We start from the raw sequence: 16,019 nt of genomic DNA on the forward strand, positions 1-16,019 counted from the left end.
AGAGAGATAGTGTGTGTGTGCGTGTATGTGTGTGTGGGTGTGTGTGTGTGTGTGTGTGTGAGAGAGAGAGAGAGAGAGCGAGAGAGAGAGAGAGAGAGAGAGAGAGAGAGAGAGAGTGGAGGCGTACAGCTATGCAAAGACCGTGTCGTGGACCTACATTGCCATTACGCACCATTACGCACTGACAGCTACTTTCAAGCGAAGAGCGCACGTCGCCGAGGAGCGGAGTTTTGGATTCCTCACATATACAAGTGAGTCAAAATAGTGTGACTGCTGTGATTTAAAAGTGTTTGTGTCACTGTGCGTGCTTGCTTTCTGTCTCGTTGTGGAGTGCAGTGGAAAGCATGCTGCTGAGTGAATGGAGAGGAATTCGGTATCTTTACTCCTTCTGCGCACTTCTGCGTAGCGACACTGTGTTACCCACCTTATCTATATCACGTTAAACTAATATCAGGACTTAATTTTTCTGTGATCGTATCAGCTGTCACATTGTTAAGCATGTCGAGTTAACCTCCATGACTGATTGTTCGTGCAGCGTGGTGGAGACCAGGAGCGCATCATGCTGTCAAAGCCTCTTTGATGTTTCACGGCGGCAGGGTTACCATAGGGCAAGTGACTTAAGACTTGGACTGGAAGCCAAGGTGTTGCCAAACTCTCTTTCCAAACTTTTTTCCCATGAGGTGTCAGCCAAGCGCAGCAACAGCCGACACCGGCCCCTCCGATGCCATATGAGATATCACAGAGGCAACCGTATCTGTCGAATTTTGGCGTTAAATCACATTACATAACTCACTGAAGGTGGGGAACAACAACAGCGAGTCCTCACAAGAACAGTTGTTTATGTCGTCCTGTGACTGTGTACATCCAAGTAAATGAAGTTATAAGACCAATAATAATCTGTGAATGTAGTAATGGATATTTCTCTGGACCAGCTGTGAGGACCTCTGGAGGTGTCCGAGCTTCACTTTGGAAACAGGCAGCTTTTTATCTTTACAGAAGAGGGCGCACAATCATTTTGTTTGCAGTCTCCCTTTTTTATTGTTGTCCATGCAGTGGACATGCAGCCTTTTAAGGTTTTCAAAGGGATATTATCGTCATATTTAATCATCATAAGCCACTCTGTGCGTCTAAGGCCATTTGAATTTTAATCCATGTAAATGTAGATGCGGTGCATTGTTTCTGGGCTGTTTGCTGGATAAAAATAGACACTAAATCCTTTACTCATCATCCCATTGAAATCTGCTGATCTTTGCCTGGATGACTGATAAAATATCACCCTTTTAACCACTGCATTTACCTTTCTGTTTGAATTGTGTATGGCTATTTTTATTTTCTATCAGGTTAGGCTGTAACAAGGACCTCTAGGGGGAACTAAATGGGAACACACCATTAAGTGACAGCAGAACCATGTGGCTTTAATGTTAGAAGTGGTGAGAAATGGGAACCCCTGATTCCACATGGTCAGCTTGAAGTCTGAGCCAGCAGCTGCAGCGTCCACACACACACACACACACACACACACACACACACACACACACACACACAGTCTTCAAATTCCACTTCCTTCACACGTGGTTGATTTTCCTTTTGAAGTGCCATCAGCTGCAGACCTCTTAAACCAACAGCAGGTAGTGCATAGAGACCAAATCATAATCATAAATTTAGGCCTTTCTGCTGGTTTACTTATTCTGACTCAGTTTAAACTCGAGGTATGGCAGGTGAAACATTAACCCCAGGTTAGACTGGCCTGAATAAGTGGTACTGTGCTGTCATGCTGGTGTTTTAGAAATGACTTCATCCCACAAACCTGCTAAGTGTAAAGTTAGATTGAATTAAAACCAGCACAGTCAGAGCAGGTGGTCAGTGCCTTTTTATATACAACGACAATGTAGTTTTGCTGGTTAGCCTTCCAATCTTAACATAAATTTCTGTCATTGTCATGACTGATGAACTGATTCATTTGTCTTTTGCAGGAAGAAGACAGAAGTTTTTCATCCAGTGGAATAGATTGATCTTCAGAGCCCAGCTGCCATTCATCCGCACAGGAATGGTGGATCACTTGCCGCTTGGTGAGGAGACCTTCCTGTATTACAGCGGCTCCCCGGGGTCTGACTACAACTGCCTCTGTCACCACACAAACGGTGGCACGTTGTCAGGCATCATGGTAACTGAAGCATGCATCTATGATCACCACCACCCCTATCAAGGGATGACGCTCTCCTCTTCCCCTCGCCTCTCTGAGGATGACCTCAGCGACTCCTCCAGCCCTCGTTCCTCCCTCTGCTCCAGCCCTGAGTCCTCGTCGCCAACGTTACGGCACGTTCTCGGCTCCAGCTACGAAAGCAGGAGCAGCAGGAGCAGTAGTGGGAGCTGTAGTTCCTCAGGAGGAGAGAGTCAAGACAGCTTGCTGGACCTCCTCCTCTCGCAGGCCTCCCTCACCACCTCATTAAGCTCTAACGCCAGCAGCGGCTCTCATTCTTCTCCTCTATCATCCCCTCTATTGCTCTCCTCCCCAGCCTCTTCTTCATCCTCATCTGCCCCTCTTTTACCCATGGGCCTGGCCTGGGAGTCCAAGAGAGAGCAGCGGCTGAGTCTCCAGCAGCACGCCAAAGAGGACTGTTACGAGTTCCCGGTCTTCCTGGATGACTTGCAGGATCCTGCGGCGCTCCTCTTTCAGCCAACACTGGAAGAGATTGAGGAGTTCCTGGAGGAGAACATGACAGTGGCAATGGAGAAAGAAGAAGAGGGGAGTGATGAGGCAATGTCACCAATGTCAGAGGATGCTGAGGCAAAATGTTCAAGGACATTAGTAGGGGAACCCGTATCAGTGTCACAGAACTCAGATCAGACTGTGCCAGTGGCCCATTCTCCACTCTCCTCCTGCACAGAGACCAAATGTACACCATGTGCATCTGACATGGACAGCTCACCATCAGCAGCGGATGTTAGTTGTGCAGCTAGCTCTAGTTCTACTAGTAGTGTTGATGGGATCAAACAGGAGGATTGTGGTTCGCCACCAGCTTCATCAGAAGGTACCAGTGCCTCAACTGTGCCAGTCATCCTACAAATCCAGCCCATACAGATCAAACAAGAGCCCAACCCTAGTGCCATATCAGATGCTGTCACCCAGCAAACCCAACCCCCAAAAACCCAATCCCAGCCAACCCAGGCCCCGTCGGATATCAAAATCGCCCAACTCCTGGTCAACATCCAGGGGCAGACTTTTGCCTTGGTACCGCAGCTGCTTTCCCCAACAAACATTACTGGCTCGAGCAAAAATGGAACCACCGTTTCCCCCAAATTTGTCCGGATCGCACCAGTGCCCATTGCCGCTAAACCCATCGGGCTTGGGGAAGGCGGGTTAGGCGCAGGTTCAACTGCAGGGGTCCTTGCTGGAGGTCAGAGGTACCAGAAGAATGCGGTAGCAGACCTCATTAAAATGCACAAGTGCTCGTTTCCTGGCTGTAATAAGATGTACACCAAGAGCAGCCACCTTAAAGCCCATCTGAGGAGGCACACGGGGGAGAAGCCCTTCGCTTGCACGTGGCCCGGCTGTGGATGGAGGTGAGCAGAACTGTGTGTGTTTTTTTGAAAAATCTAATTCAAGTAATGAATGTGCTGACGAGAGCAGTCATTGACTGGAGAGATAAATCAGAGCTTTATTAGAACACTTCTTGCCTCAGACCTGAACACATTGTAATCTGGAAGTGATCAAAGGTTGGATGAGGAAACGGATATGAATAGACAGATTGATGGGTGGATAAAACGTACAGTGCATTTAAAGTGTTAATGTATATATGATGCACTCGCAGTGTGAAGTATGTTTATCTACACCATAGAGATTACAGTAACCAGGGTTATCAACTTCCGAACTCATATACAGACACCTGAAGATAGCTGTAGATAACTGACTTTTCCTTTGTGTGTAGACTTTAAAGAGATAAGTTCGTCGTTTAAAAAACGACAGTGGAGGTGCTTATTTTTGTGGCTGTCACAGATATAAGAAGAAACTGTGACACTGTCTGCCTTTCTGAGGGCTGAAACATGTTGGTTTTCATCCTTTTCATAGAAACAGAAAATAGTCATAAGTCCTTCACATTATTGCAAAGAGTGTCTTTGATGTCACCACTTAGTTTAAGAGAACCAATGAATTGTTTTACAGGAGAGAAAAATGTTTTATGGGCACAAAAATATGTGTAAAACATCCAATGAGAGGGTTCAGAAGGCTCAGTTTAGATAGATAGTTTATGGATGGAGGGGGAAAGGGGTCATCTTGAGGAAAACTACATTCAATCTATTCAAGAATGTTACACTTTGTACATGCTGGCTGTGCCCCCACTATCTGTGTGTTTTTGTACCATGGCTCAAGTTGTAGATTAGATAGAACGCTTTTTGAAGTTTTCTGCAGGCAGACTTTGCCCCCTGCTAGTTATTCCACTTGTTTGCTTACTGTCTGCAACCACTCGACACACACACATGCACACACGCATTCATGCATCAGAGATATAGAGATAAATTAAGTTTCACTTCAGTCATTTTGTCTTGGCACCCAGAATTAGTTTTTAATCAATGCTACATTTTTAAAGACTTCTTGGCTTCTTCAGACTGGTGTAATTTTCTCTTCTGTCCTTTAATCATTGCTCTCATCTACGTAAGAAAATCCTGATTTAAACTCTTCTGTCCAAAGTACAAATGCCTCTACACATAAGAGTTACTGCCTAAGGGGCACATAGTCTTGCTGGTGTGTGTGTCTGCTTGTGTCCATGTCTTTCCACACATGGACGGAGGCTGGGTTAAGTTAGGGCAAGCATTATGGTTAAGGTTCCATTATGGTAAGGATGTGAGTTCAAGTGTGATGTTAGAATTTGTAATACCTTTAGGTGAGGAAAGTAATGCAAATGTGCTATAGTGTATGAGAAAGAGTGAATCAGCAGATAGTTCACGCTTTATCAGTCTCCCTGCAACGCCGCACTCCGTGAGGGTGCTGTGCTCCACCTGCAGCCACTTAAAACCCTCAAGATCTGTCACTTTTTTCACCAAGTGCATTATTTCTGGGCTTACATCCAAGTATTTGTAAGCATGTTAGATAAAATCTCTCAACAGGGCTGGAAAAAAAATGGAAAAAAAAAAGCTCAATGTCATTAGACACCTATACATTGTTTAAAGGAATACTTTATTACCAAGATGATTATCTGTATATCACTCACTCATCCCATGTTTTGTTGAGTTTGTGAGGAAAACATTGTTTTTTCTTGCATGCCTCCATTGTGAATGGAAAATCCAATAACTGCAAAAAAATTTGATGAATGGAAGTAAATGGGGGCCGTGTTCAATAACGGTAAACACATCTGTTTACAAACAGTCGCACAACCTGTGCATCATAGTCCCAGTCTCATTTATCCAGTCATATGCTCAGTGCTCCCCAAACATGTGCATTTTTGCTATTATCTCCTACAATTTAAAACACTCCCACATAAAAGTCTCACAAACTGACAACTAGCACATTTGAACTCTTTTTTGTGCATTCCATGAAATCACAACTTCCAACTTATTCACTGGCCTGGAAGTGACAGGTGCGGGTGAGTGACTTCAGAACAACCGGCCATTGAACAAGCTTTCAATGGAATGCAACAGAATTTAAAGGCACATGCTTGGTAAGGTATGCTACTTGTCCCTCATGATCTATGAGCCACTAGCCAGCAGCTAGCAAGGCTATGTTTTTAGCATCTGGCAGCACCTTGACATACATACATAATACAGAAATAAAAAAAATAATGATGATTAATAAAAAAAGATGTAGTGATTCCTAATTACAGAAGTTCCGATCAGTCCGTAAAAGCTTCTTGCACAAGATGCCCAATTCTCCATTACAATGATTTACTACATGTTTCCTTTGGGTATGCAAACCCATTATAATATGCAATAACTAAGATCAGTGTATATGATGGAATAAAGATATTCCAATACGTGGGCTTTTACAGCCAAAATTTCTCTCTGGGTTGAGCATGTTCCCTGACCCCCCTCGCTGGCTACTTTCTCCAACTGGCAGGCAAATCCATGGCCTTTTGAAAAGCCCTGCATCTTATATCACCACAAAGTAGGCTATCTCTAACATCTTCCATTTGTGTGTTGCTTGTGTGTGTATATGGTAATTTCTTCTTTTTGTGAAGCGCCCTTCACTCCATTCTTTCTTTTACCACCAAACATATTTCAGGCATAGAAATTCTCCTTACTTTAAGCCCATTATGTAGCCAAAACCAAAGCTACATTCAACAAACATGCCGAGTCTTTAGTACCCCAGTCAGTCAGAGTGGGGGGGGGTATTTGTAATGCAGCAACACTTTTTTGTTGCAGGTGACATGATGCCTTTTTATGAACTTGAGGGTGTAGCACCAAATGCGAGGCCCTATGCATAAGCGGTCCCTGTGGGCCCCCCACCCTTCCTGTCTTGATCTATGTCTCTCTCATGCACTTTATGAAAATTTTTCATGATGATGTACGTTGGTGCTCCAGCAGCATTAGCAGTCACTCACTTGGCTCTATCTCCATTTAGACCCAGCTGGCCACCAGCATTGTTAGACACTGATATTTTATTGGTTTTAAGTTGTGTTGTCAAGTAACCAAATTCCAATGTGCTTCAAAGGTTTTATGCCAACGTCCTCTTGACATAGAATAACAATATTAAGTGGGGAGAAATAGGGACCAACACCCAACATCTGCAAAACGTCATGATGTTAACATACATGCATACAGACATACATACACACATATACGTAGTACAGGGGTGGACTAAACCATTTTGCACCTTTAAGGGGTGAAAGGGGCCTCAGAGAGTTTACACAATTGTTTTCCACAAAGTTCAGTCTTTTATCTGATTTATTTGGCTTATTTTAATTTAGTTATGGCACTTATTACTTAGAAATAAAAAACACTGGAAAAATTTTTTTCCAGGCTTTTCACGGGCCCCCCTCCCACTGGGGCCCTGGGTAATCAGTCTCACTTTCCCCCCCACTGTGACAGCCCTGTTGAGAGCCATGCATTTCTTTACATGAACTAAAACATTATGCCCTCTGTCCTCTCCAAATACACTTCTGCCGTGTTTACATGACAGCAGAAATATACTGTGTTCTACAGTTGCCCTTTCCTCGCTCTGCTCCCTCTGGGCCAAGAAGTCAGGCAACTCTTACCCTCTGTAACCTTAGAACAGATCCATGTGTTTGCCCCCTTTGAAGTGGAGAGAAGAGGTATTTCATTGGCTGGACTCCTTTATATAACTCAGTGGAAGTTATATTTCTTCCTTTGCCAAACTTTTTAAAGCTTTCTGGATGTTCTTCCCTCTCTTTCTTTGGCTGTAGTTTATGGTTACGCTCATGAAGTTCTGGATGCACCGACAGAGTCACATGTAAACGCTTATAGGAACACATGCAGGCAACACACACAGGGGCACGCTGTATTTTCAGCTCGGACCTGCATGGAGACTCTCGTGTGAGGTTTGGACGGCTGGGCTCAAACCCAAACAGTTTGCTGTAATAACACTGTGACGTGTGTGTACTCGGCAGCTGTCATCAGGGCACTGGCTTGTTGTCCTTGTCAGCTGATGCATTCATCGTTACAACAAAACAGTGTTGTTGGGTAGTGATGGAGCTGTGACAGATTGATTCAGCATCAGATGTGGACACTGTGAGCTCGCCTCATATGTAAAGATAAAGTACTTTTTTACAGTCAGTCAATTATGAGATGTTATTGACTGGGGAACAGTGAGACTGGGGTCGTCCAGAAACTGAGCTAGAAAGCTAAAGAACAAATTGAGGAATTGAATCCAACTTCTCTGCTTTAAGAAAATCCATCTGGAGAACCAGTCAAAAGAGGTTTTATGGTTGCTTGTATATAGCTTTGCAAACTTATGTCACTGATTAGTGCTGTCATGCATTAATGTGATTTCCCTTCCAGCTTAAACAGAGTTGAAAGTGAGCCACTCATAAACACAGTGACAAGAGACATAAAGAGCTTTGAGCTGACAGAATAAACAAAACAAGAAGAGACAAAGATGACAGATAAAACTCCGTACAGTACATGTGCTTGCCAATATCTCTGTTACTGTAATTTTCCAGGTGTGTAACCAGCCTGACAGCCCCACCTTCACTGTTTTCACTATGCTCCGTCGGCTGCAGAGCAGAGTTTAGGAACAAGCCAGAACAAAGCCTGCGTATGTGTTTCCCACAGCGCCCACACTAATATGTATACTATGTGTCGTGCCACAGCCACGCCAAGCTGCCCCAAGGACTTAAGTTGCTAGTAAAAAACACAGTGGAGTTTTGAACCTGGAGACCTTGTCCACCATCTCTAGAGTATAAGGAGCTGGGAAACTTTAGGAAGTTACATTAGGAGGGGGAGGAATAAAGAAATAGAGGAAGAGTTATAGCAATAGAAGTATGAGAGAGACAGGTGGTGAGGGTATGAGAGAGAACTGGCATACCATCAGGTCTTTCAAAAAAAAAAAAAAAAAGATGTGGATTTGAAGAACAATCAGTCTGTCTATTTGCGTAAGTCCTAAACGCATGTCGTGTTGAAAGATCCCCCCGTTGGTGCAGTATGTTATAGTTGGGCCCCAGCCCAGTTTGAGTCAGTAGAATAGCTGTACATGGTTTCTATCATGCCCCAGCTTGAAGCTGATATAATAAACCGCTTTAGGGTGTAATGTGTGCATGCGCGTCACACACAGATTACCATAAAGAACAAATGTGTAGTCACACAAAGTACAGAGCATAAAAAAGCTGATGTGGTTTCAGATCTGTATCTTAATAACCACATGCCTCTTGGTGTAGATTAGGAAACCCGTCTAATCCCTTTAACATCTGTAAAAACTCTCATGACAGGCAAGTCAACACAAAGTCATTTTGTCTGGAGGCTTTATCACTTGTGGAAAGCATTTGTTTTTGTCAAAGCTGAACTAATCAATTTAGATTTAGATTTATTATTAGAATTGATCAAGTGACTATGAATGTAAAACGGGTCACTTGAAGTGGCGAACCCAAAGAGAATTATCATTTAACTGCAGTTCCCCTCAGCTGTATGGAGCATTAAAGGGACAGTTCACTACAAAATCTAAATACATATTTTTTCCTCTGACCTGTAATGCTATTTATCAGCCTAGATTGTTTTGGTGTGAGTTGCCAAGAGTTGGAGATATTGGTCGTAGAGATGTCTGCCTTCTCTCTAACATAATGGAACTAGATGGCACTCGGCTTGTGGTGCCAACAAAATACATTTGAAGAACTCAACAGAAATGTCTCTTTCCAAAAATCATAATCCAGTTACTCAAGATAATCCACAGACCTTGTTGTGAGCAGCTCCATGTAGGAACTATTTTCTTTCCACCAAACTACACCCTCCAACCGTGTCACTGTGCTGAAGGAAGCATGCACCTACTACTAGCTCACCTAGCACCACTGAGCTAGCTACTGTTACAGCTCAGCCAAGGGGGACGCCATTGATGTTTACATTTCGCTGTGATATGGCTGCCGGATGTTGTTCAGTAGGAAGAAAATAGTTCCTCAGTGAAACTGCTCACAACAAGGTAACTTTGGTGATCACTTAACTTTTCATCTGGCATCATCAGCAGGCTGTAATTTGTAACAAAAAAATTGGTGTGTATTTTGTATTTTGTTTGTTAGCATTCTCACATAGAAAATTAACATGAACACAGGAAATATTAGACCTGCTTAGCATCAGCAGGTTAGCATGCTGGCATTAGCATTTAACTCAAAGCACCACTGTGTTTAAGTGCAGTCTCATTAGGCCGCTTGGCATGGCTGTAGACTCAAAGTCTTGTTTTCACAGAGTACTGCAGAAATGAGTCCTAAAACCCAGAAATGAGTTAGCATTTTTGCTCTCCTGGTTCCTGGTTCGAAGACAGTAGATTTTTTGAATGGGTGAAATAGGGTCTGTGTTTGACACAAACTTAAGAGACTTTCACGTTCTGTTCTACAACATAATATGCATCAGTAAAAACCCCAGGCTAAATGAAACTATAGAAAATCACCACAAACATGTCTTTACAGCCTTGTTGTGGTGGCGACACCAGGTCATGTAACTATAGTGTAGCTTGTTCATAGCATAACGTTAGCTTTTTACTTCTGGTGACTACATTTACACCTCAAAAGTCATAAAAGTGGTGTTCATTTATGAAGGTTATCTTGCTGAACGATGTGTCAATATCGTAAACTTTTGAATGCCCCAGAGCTTAATTTCTGCAACAATCCAAAATCCAATGGGATAATTCCATAGAAGTTTTGACAAGGGAACCAAGGCGAAACTAATTTCCAAAAAAAAGGTCATGCCTGCAGCACTCTGGTGACTAATTATCTGTACTTCAAGTATTATGAGCCACTGTGATAAAAACACAACCTGAAAGTATGAAAGGCAAATAGATGCAGGGCTGCCAACTATAAACTAATATATTCAAGTCTAATTGTGAATAAATTGGAATAAAGGCAGATATTCTCTAGTTACCTGACTATAGCCCAAGCCAACACCCAGATAAAAAAGAATTCAATGCCAAACAATTAACCAAATGAGTCATCGAGTCTGAGTGTTTGTTTTGAGTTTCTAAGCCTTTAAGATTCCACAGTTTAGCTTTATAATCTCTGTCAGTTATCTTCCTTTTATTGGGCCATTAAAATGATGAATAGGCCGGTTGTGTAATCCATGTGTAGAGTGGAAATGGTTTGAAATAACTGTGAGTGACGTCTTTATATCTCTGTGAATTATCACCTTCATGCCTTCGGCCTGCTGCTGCTGCTGCTGCTACTGGAAGTAAATCCATGGTACAGATTAATCTGATCTTACCAGCTTTAATAATATATACAGATAGACACACAGATATACGCACACTCATATACATCCACTTAACCCTTCACTGCCATGATATCCAACCTTGTTGGAGCTCATAGAGACGAGAGCAGAGCAGGCCAGGAATAGACTTGGCTGAGATTTGCAGCGCTCATGTGTTGAGCTAAATATGGGACGGCTCTTTACCTTCACGGAGAAGACGCAGGGCAATGCACATGTACTGTATAGCGTCACACGTCTCAGATTACCCTCATATAAAACAGCTTGACTTGGCTTTTATGTTATTTTGCCGTTTGAAGCATGACTGCGTCCGTTATTTTTATACAGGAAGTGCTCTATACAGTCAGTTAATACAGTTAATTTACGCAAAGAGGTCGAAATGAGAGTAAAATTGTTAATTTTTCGTAGTGTTGAGTGACTGACAACTGTGATTAGGGAATGAAACACAAAACTTGGAAGAAACAACTGGGAAGTTATTGTTTAAGAGATGCTTAACGTTAAGAAAAAAAAAGTTTAACTCCATAAATCACATCCTGATTTTCCTTCTGACAGGTTCTCCCGGTCCGACGAGCTGTCCCGACACCGCCGCTCCCACTCGGGAGTGAAACCATACCAGTGCATCGTCTGCGAGAAGAAGTTTGCCCGCAGCGATCACCTGTCGAAACACCTCAAAGTCCACCGCTTTCCACGAAGCAGCAGGACAGGACGCTCTGCAAACTGACTCTGCTGACCCCACTCTGACAGACTGACACTCAGCGGAGAGAGGGGTGGGGGGGGGAGGCAGCAGGGGGGCTGCGTTCCTGTATGTGTGTGTGTACTTGTGTGTGACGAAAGACAGTGGAGGGAGAGGGGGGTGGAAGTCCAAACACCTTTTAAAGGAGTCTGTGCAGGACCCTTGAGCTCGTGTGTGTTTATGTTCAAATATGTACGCATGACGTACATTCATGGTACTGTTATAATTTATTGGGTGGCGAGGAAAAGACTGTAAAAACTAAACTAAAACAGAAAACTGTTACTTGACACACCCTCACAGGTGGAATAAGCTTCTTGTATATTACAACTTTTTTTTTGTCTCACTCAAATCTTTTAGCTAATCTAATTTGAAGACAGATTTGCTACTCAGAGTATTTTTACACTTTGAGGTGTGTGTTATTGTTATTGCTGGAATCAAAAGCCTTATATAAATGAAAATGCATTACTAAGGGGTCTGCTACTATTTAAAAACCCCATTTTTTTTACCTTCCTGGAGCCAAGTAATAGCAAAAATGCATCGCTTAATGGCTTAAATTGAATTTGTTGCCCAACAGCAAGAGCTTACTGGACACTGGGAACTACTGGGGCCTTGGTTTAATTCTTCCTCAATAGATGGCAGAGTAAATGATGCATCAACATTCCTGTAGCTTTTATTACGTGTCTTTGTTGCCTTTGAGTCCCCGTTACAGGAAGAGGAAAAAACACTGTAGTTACCACAAATACAAGAACAATGCTCATGCTCTTGTTAAATTACGGCTCACAAACAAAAATCATGTCACTGTGTAATTTGCACTGGCACACATGAAATTTCTAGTTTTCTGCCCACACGACACAAGTACTTTATGTAGTTGTGTTGTGGTTTGGCTTGACTCACTGCTCTTTAAAACTTTTTTGGTCTCATCAGGTTGAAAGACCATTTAGCAGAATGTTTAATGGCCTGTTTGGATCAAACAAATTGGTTTGCAGCTACATCCACTGATTATCCTTCAAATTTTTTAAGCCAAGGTTGAAAATTATTTACAGAATCATACCTATATCATAACATGTGTTTTCTGGTGTTGTGATGCCATATCATTACTTTATGTCACTTTATTGACTTCATGCCACTGCTGTCAAAAAATACGAAAAAATAATAGAAGACGATAAAGGCACAAGGAAAGGATGCTGCATGCTGCTCTTGAACACATCATATTTCTTTTCTCCTCTCCTGCCAAATCAAGTCTCTTTTCCACTCTTTTCTCCATAGATCAATTTCAATACAAACTAATTTTACATCTCAAATGAAATGAAATTATTTACATATCAAATTTAAGCAGGATTTATTTTCTTTCCATTTGTTGAGAATGGAATAAAACAAAGAATATAACATAAATACAGGAGAGGCACAGAGTCATAGCTAACATTGCAGCCCGGTCTCATAGAAATATGACGAATGGACATAAAGTCTTAACAGCGCATGACATATTTGGTGATATGAAATAATATGCTGGCAACACAAAAACAATTCTATTGCAAAATCATTGAGGATATTTTGTAATGGTGGACACACAAATTAAGAATAAAGAGCAAACATGGACTTTCAACCAGGAGACTACCGTTTGTGTCCCGTGTGCAACCAGAAGTCAACATAGTTACATGACTTTATGGACTAATGTAACTGTGCAAAGTACTTTACATAGGTACTTTACATAACTATGCAGAGCACATAAGTTTATGTAACTTACGTCCCATACGTAATTATTTTAACCATAACCCTAATCTTATCCTAAAGGTAACCAGTTGGGGTTTTTTTCTCTTGGTAGTAGTCTTGGGTCTTCCTAGCAAGGCTAGTTGTGGATTCCAAATCCAAAAGGGAAAAGTCTCAGGGGAAAAATAGAATTTAATGGTGCTTAGGCAAATTTTATTTATTTATTTTATTTTATTTTATTTTTTTGCTTTTTTGGCCAAAAATGGCAACCCCTGACCTAAACCAAACTGCGACTGATCATAATGGACTTTGAATTAGCATTGTTTTCGTGTCGCCAGCACATCATTTTAACATGTTTCGTGCCCACCACCATGTAATGCATTGTTAAGAGGTACATTTCATCTTTGTCTGTGCGGCTGTGTTAAACATTAGCCACCATAAGCTAGCAGTCATAGCAGACCAAGTAAGGCTGTAGCAGCCAAATGCCCAAGTGTGTTGAATTTAAAAAGGGACTGTTGTACTGCTTTTAAATTAAGCTTTCAATTTAGAAAAGAATGAATATGCTATGTCTTCTTTCAAAAGTTACGTAGACTTGCTTTAATATAAGGACTATATTGGAGCTTTCTTAAAGGGGCATCAAGTCAATGGCTCTCTGTTTTCTCACACTGAAGCCTGTTTTCTTGCCAAATCAAGTTTTCTTTTTCCTTTCCCTTCTACAAATGAATTTCATAAAATGAAAAATGAATCGATCTGCATATTAAATGTAACTGGATTTCTTGTTGCCCATTTGTTGAGACTGGAATTATGTGCTGTTACAGCATCAAATAACAAATTTAGAGGAAATCTTTATGAATCCTTTTCAGTTTCTCTGGTCTTATTACGTGTTACAGCATATTCGTCAAAGGTAAATAGAAAATTGAAGAGCATTTAAAAGACACATTAAAATCTCTCCCTGGTCTTGAACATATCAAATCTCTTGCCAAGAAATGAGATGCCTTTGTCTTGTACTGTAGGGGAACAGTGACTGTTTTGCTTTTTTTGTCATATCACATTTACCTGTATAGATTGCTTTAGTGTGTGTCAATCTGCATCTCAGTTGAATTAAACCAAATGTGTGATGGGAGGGATGCAAAATGCCTGCTGCACAGAGTTCAGACGTGATCTCCTGTGCCATAAAGTTGAGGATCAATTGACAACATTCAGTATTGAAACTGTTTAAAGAAAGAAATGTCAAAGTTTGAACTGGAATCAAGATGTTTTTTGGAAGTGTTTGATTTGCTGAAACAAGTGTTCAGTACGCAGCAGCGGAACGAGATGCCATATGGGGGAAGTGTATTATCGATGTCAGGCATTCCTTCCATACAGTCAGAAGAAACGCTTTTCTGAATGGGCGTCATTCGTGAGCCCATGAATGTATGTAAATACTGTATATGCATTTGAAAGGAGTACTGAAATATTCTTCTAGTGATTTCTGTGATTGTGAAAGATTTTTTAAAGAATATGTAAAGAAAGAGTACATAACGTGATAATTCAAATATATAGTGAAAAATGTGGCAACTTACTTTTTTGTCAGGTTTTTACACAACACATTAAAAGGCTCATGAAATGTTTCATAATACCTTCACAGACATTTTCTCGACTTGCACAGCCACTTCATCAGGTGCAAATTGCAATACAGCTGCAAGTATTGTGAAACGTGATGAGTAGTGTGCTCTGTAAACACTTTACAAAGAAAGAGTTGCTTAAAATGTTATATTTTTGCTTTTGTTCTTACGTAAAACACATTTACAATAAAATCCCAAAACCAAAGACTTGTTTTCTGTTGTTGTTGTATTATTATTGTAGTATCCCTTAGTCTCTTTTTTTACATCAGTGTCCTGATTCTTCCTTCACTTCAGCAGAACTCAGTTATTCTAGTTGGCTCAGGAAACATGTTCAATTCAAGCCAGGCCTGGGCAAGATTAATCTGCAATAAAAATGAACAGCAATTAGATGTTGATTAGATGTTAACATAAAAGATGACATGAAAGGCAACTGCTATCACTTTTCTCTACAAACCACATCAAGCACTTCAGACCACCAAAATACATTAATACATTTATTAAAATGAAACTAACTTTAGCTGAACAGTGGCCACAGCTGCCATACGTGAGAATTCTGGGATAACAGTAAGTGCTGAAATGTTGCGGAACAATAGCACAAGTAAAGATGAGTCACAAAGTCAGCAAACTGACTTAGTAGCAGAGCATCTGTCTTAAGTCAACAGTAGCCACCATAAACTAATGGTCATAACAACCCAGTCACCAGATTAAATGTTGGCATTGTACATTTCTGCAAACCAGGGATATGTAATATTTGTACGTTAGTATGTGAGAAATATGCTAATATGCTAAAACTTCACCTTTCTTCACAAAAAATAACTTCACTCACTGGGCCGACTGCTGGCAACTTTTAAGGTGGAACATTTACTCATAATGTTACTGAATGCATGATCTGACTGACGACATAAATCCATCAACACACCTTTAATTTCAATATGACAACTCTGACCATTTCATTAGTTTTTATTGTCTCTTTTGGATGACATACACTTTTAGTAATGAGTAGATCTGAAAGCGTTGAAAAATAACGTCAACACTAAACCCCTGCACTTACCTGACAAGGACTAAATGGACACTAAGTGGACCTAGGGTTAGAGCTTAGATTCTCTGCCCGAGCCCGAACCCAA

At 41.3% G+C, this 16,019-nt stretch overlaps 1 protein-coding gene across 1 annotated transcript; it reads left to right on the plus strand.

The window, feature by feature from the left end:
• On the plus strand, positions 1-15,100 carry LOC117258375 (uncharacterized). Its single transcript, XM_078170228.1, has 3 exons — positions 1-251; positions 1,974-3,564; positions 11,404-15,100. Exons 2-3 carry the CDS (start codon positions 2,048-2,050, stop codon positions 11,570-11,572), a joined length of 1,686 nt encoding a protein of 561 aa, XP_078026354.1. The 5' UTR covers positions 1-251; positions 1,974-2,047; the 3' UTR covers positions 11,573-15,100.
• Positions 15,101-16,019: the final 919 nt, after the last annotated feature.

The sequence above is a fragment of the Epinephelus lanceolatus genome, chromosome 8, assembly GCF_041903045.1.
Source record: "Epinephelus lanceolatus isolate andai-2023 chromosome 8, ASM4190304v1, whole genome shotgun sequence".
NCBI classification, from domain to species: domain Eukaryota; kingdom Metazoa; phylum Chordata; class Actinopteri; order Perciformes; family Serranidae; genus Epinephelus; species Epinephelus lanceolatus.

Bases quoted from the DNA above. Each gene is read 5' to 3' on its own strand.
- LOC117258375 (XM_078170228.1), top strand. From the start codon at position 2,048: ATGGTGGATCACTTGCCGCTTGGTGAGGAGACCTTCCTGTATTACAGC. The intron at 3,565-11,403 runs GTGAGCAGAACT...TCCTTCTGACAG, and splicing joins TGGCCCGGCTGTGGATGGAG to GTTCTCCCGGTCCGACGAGC.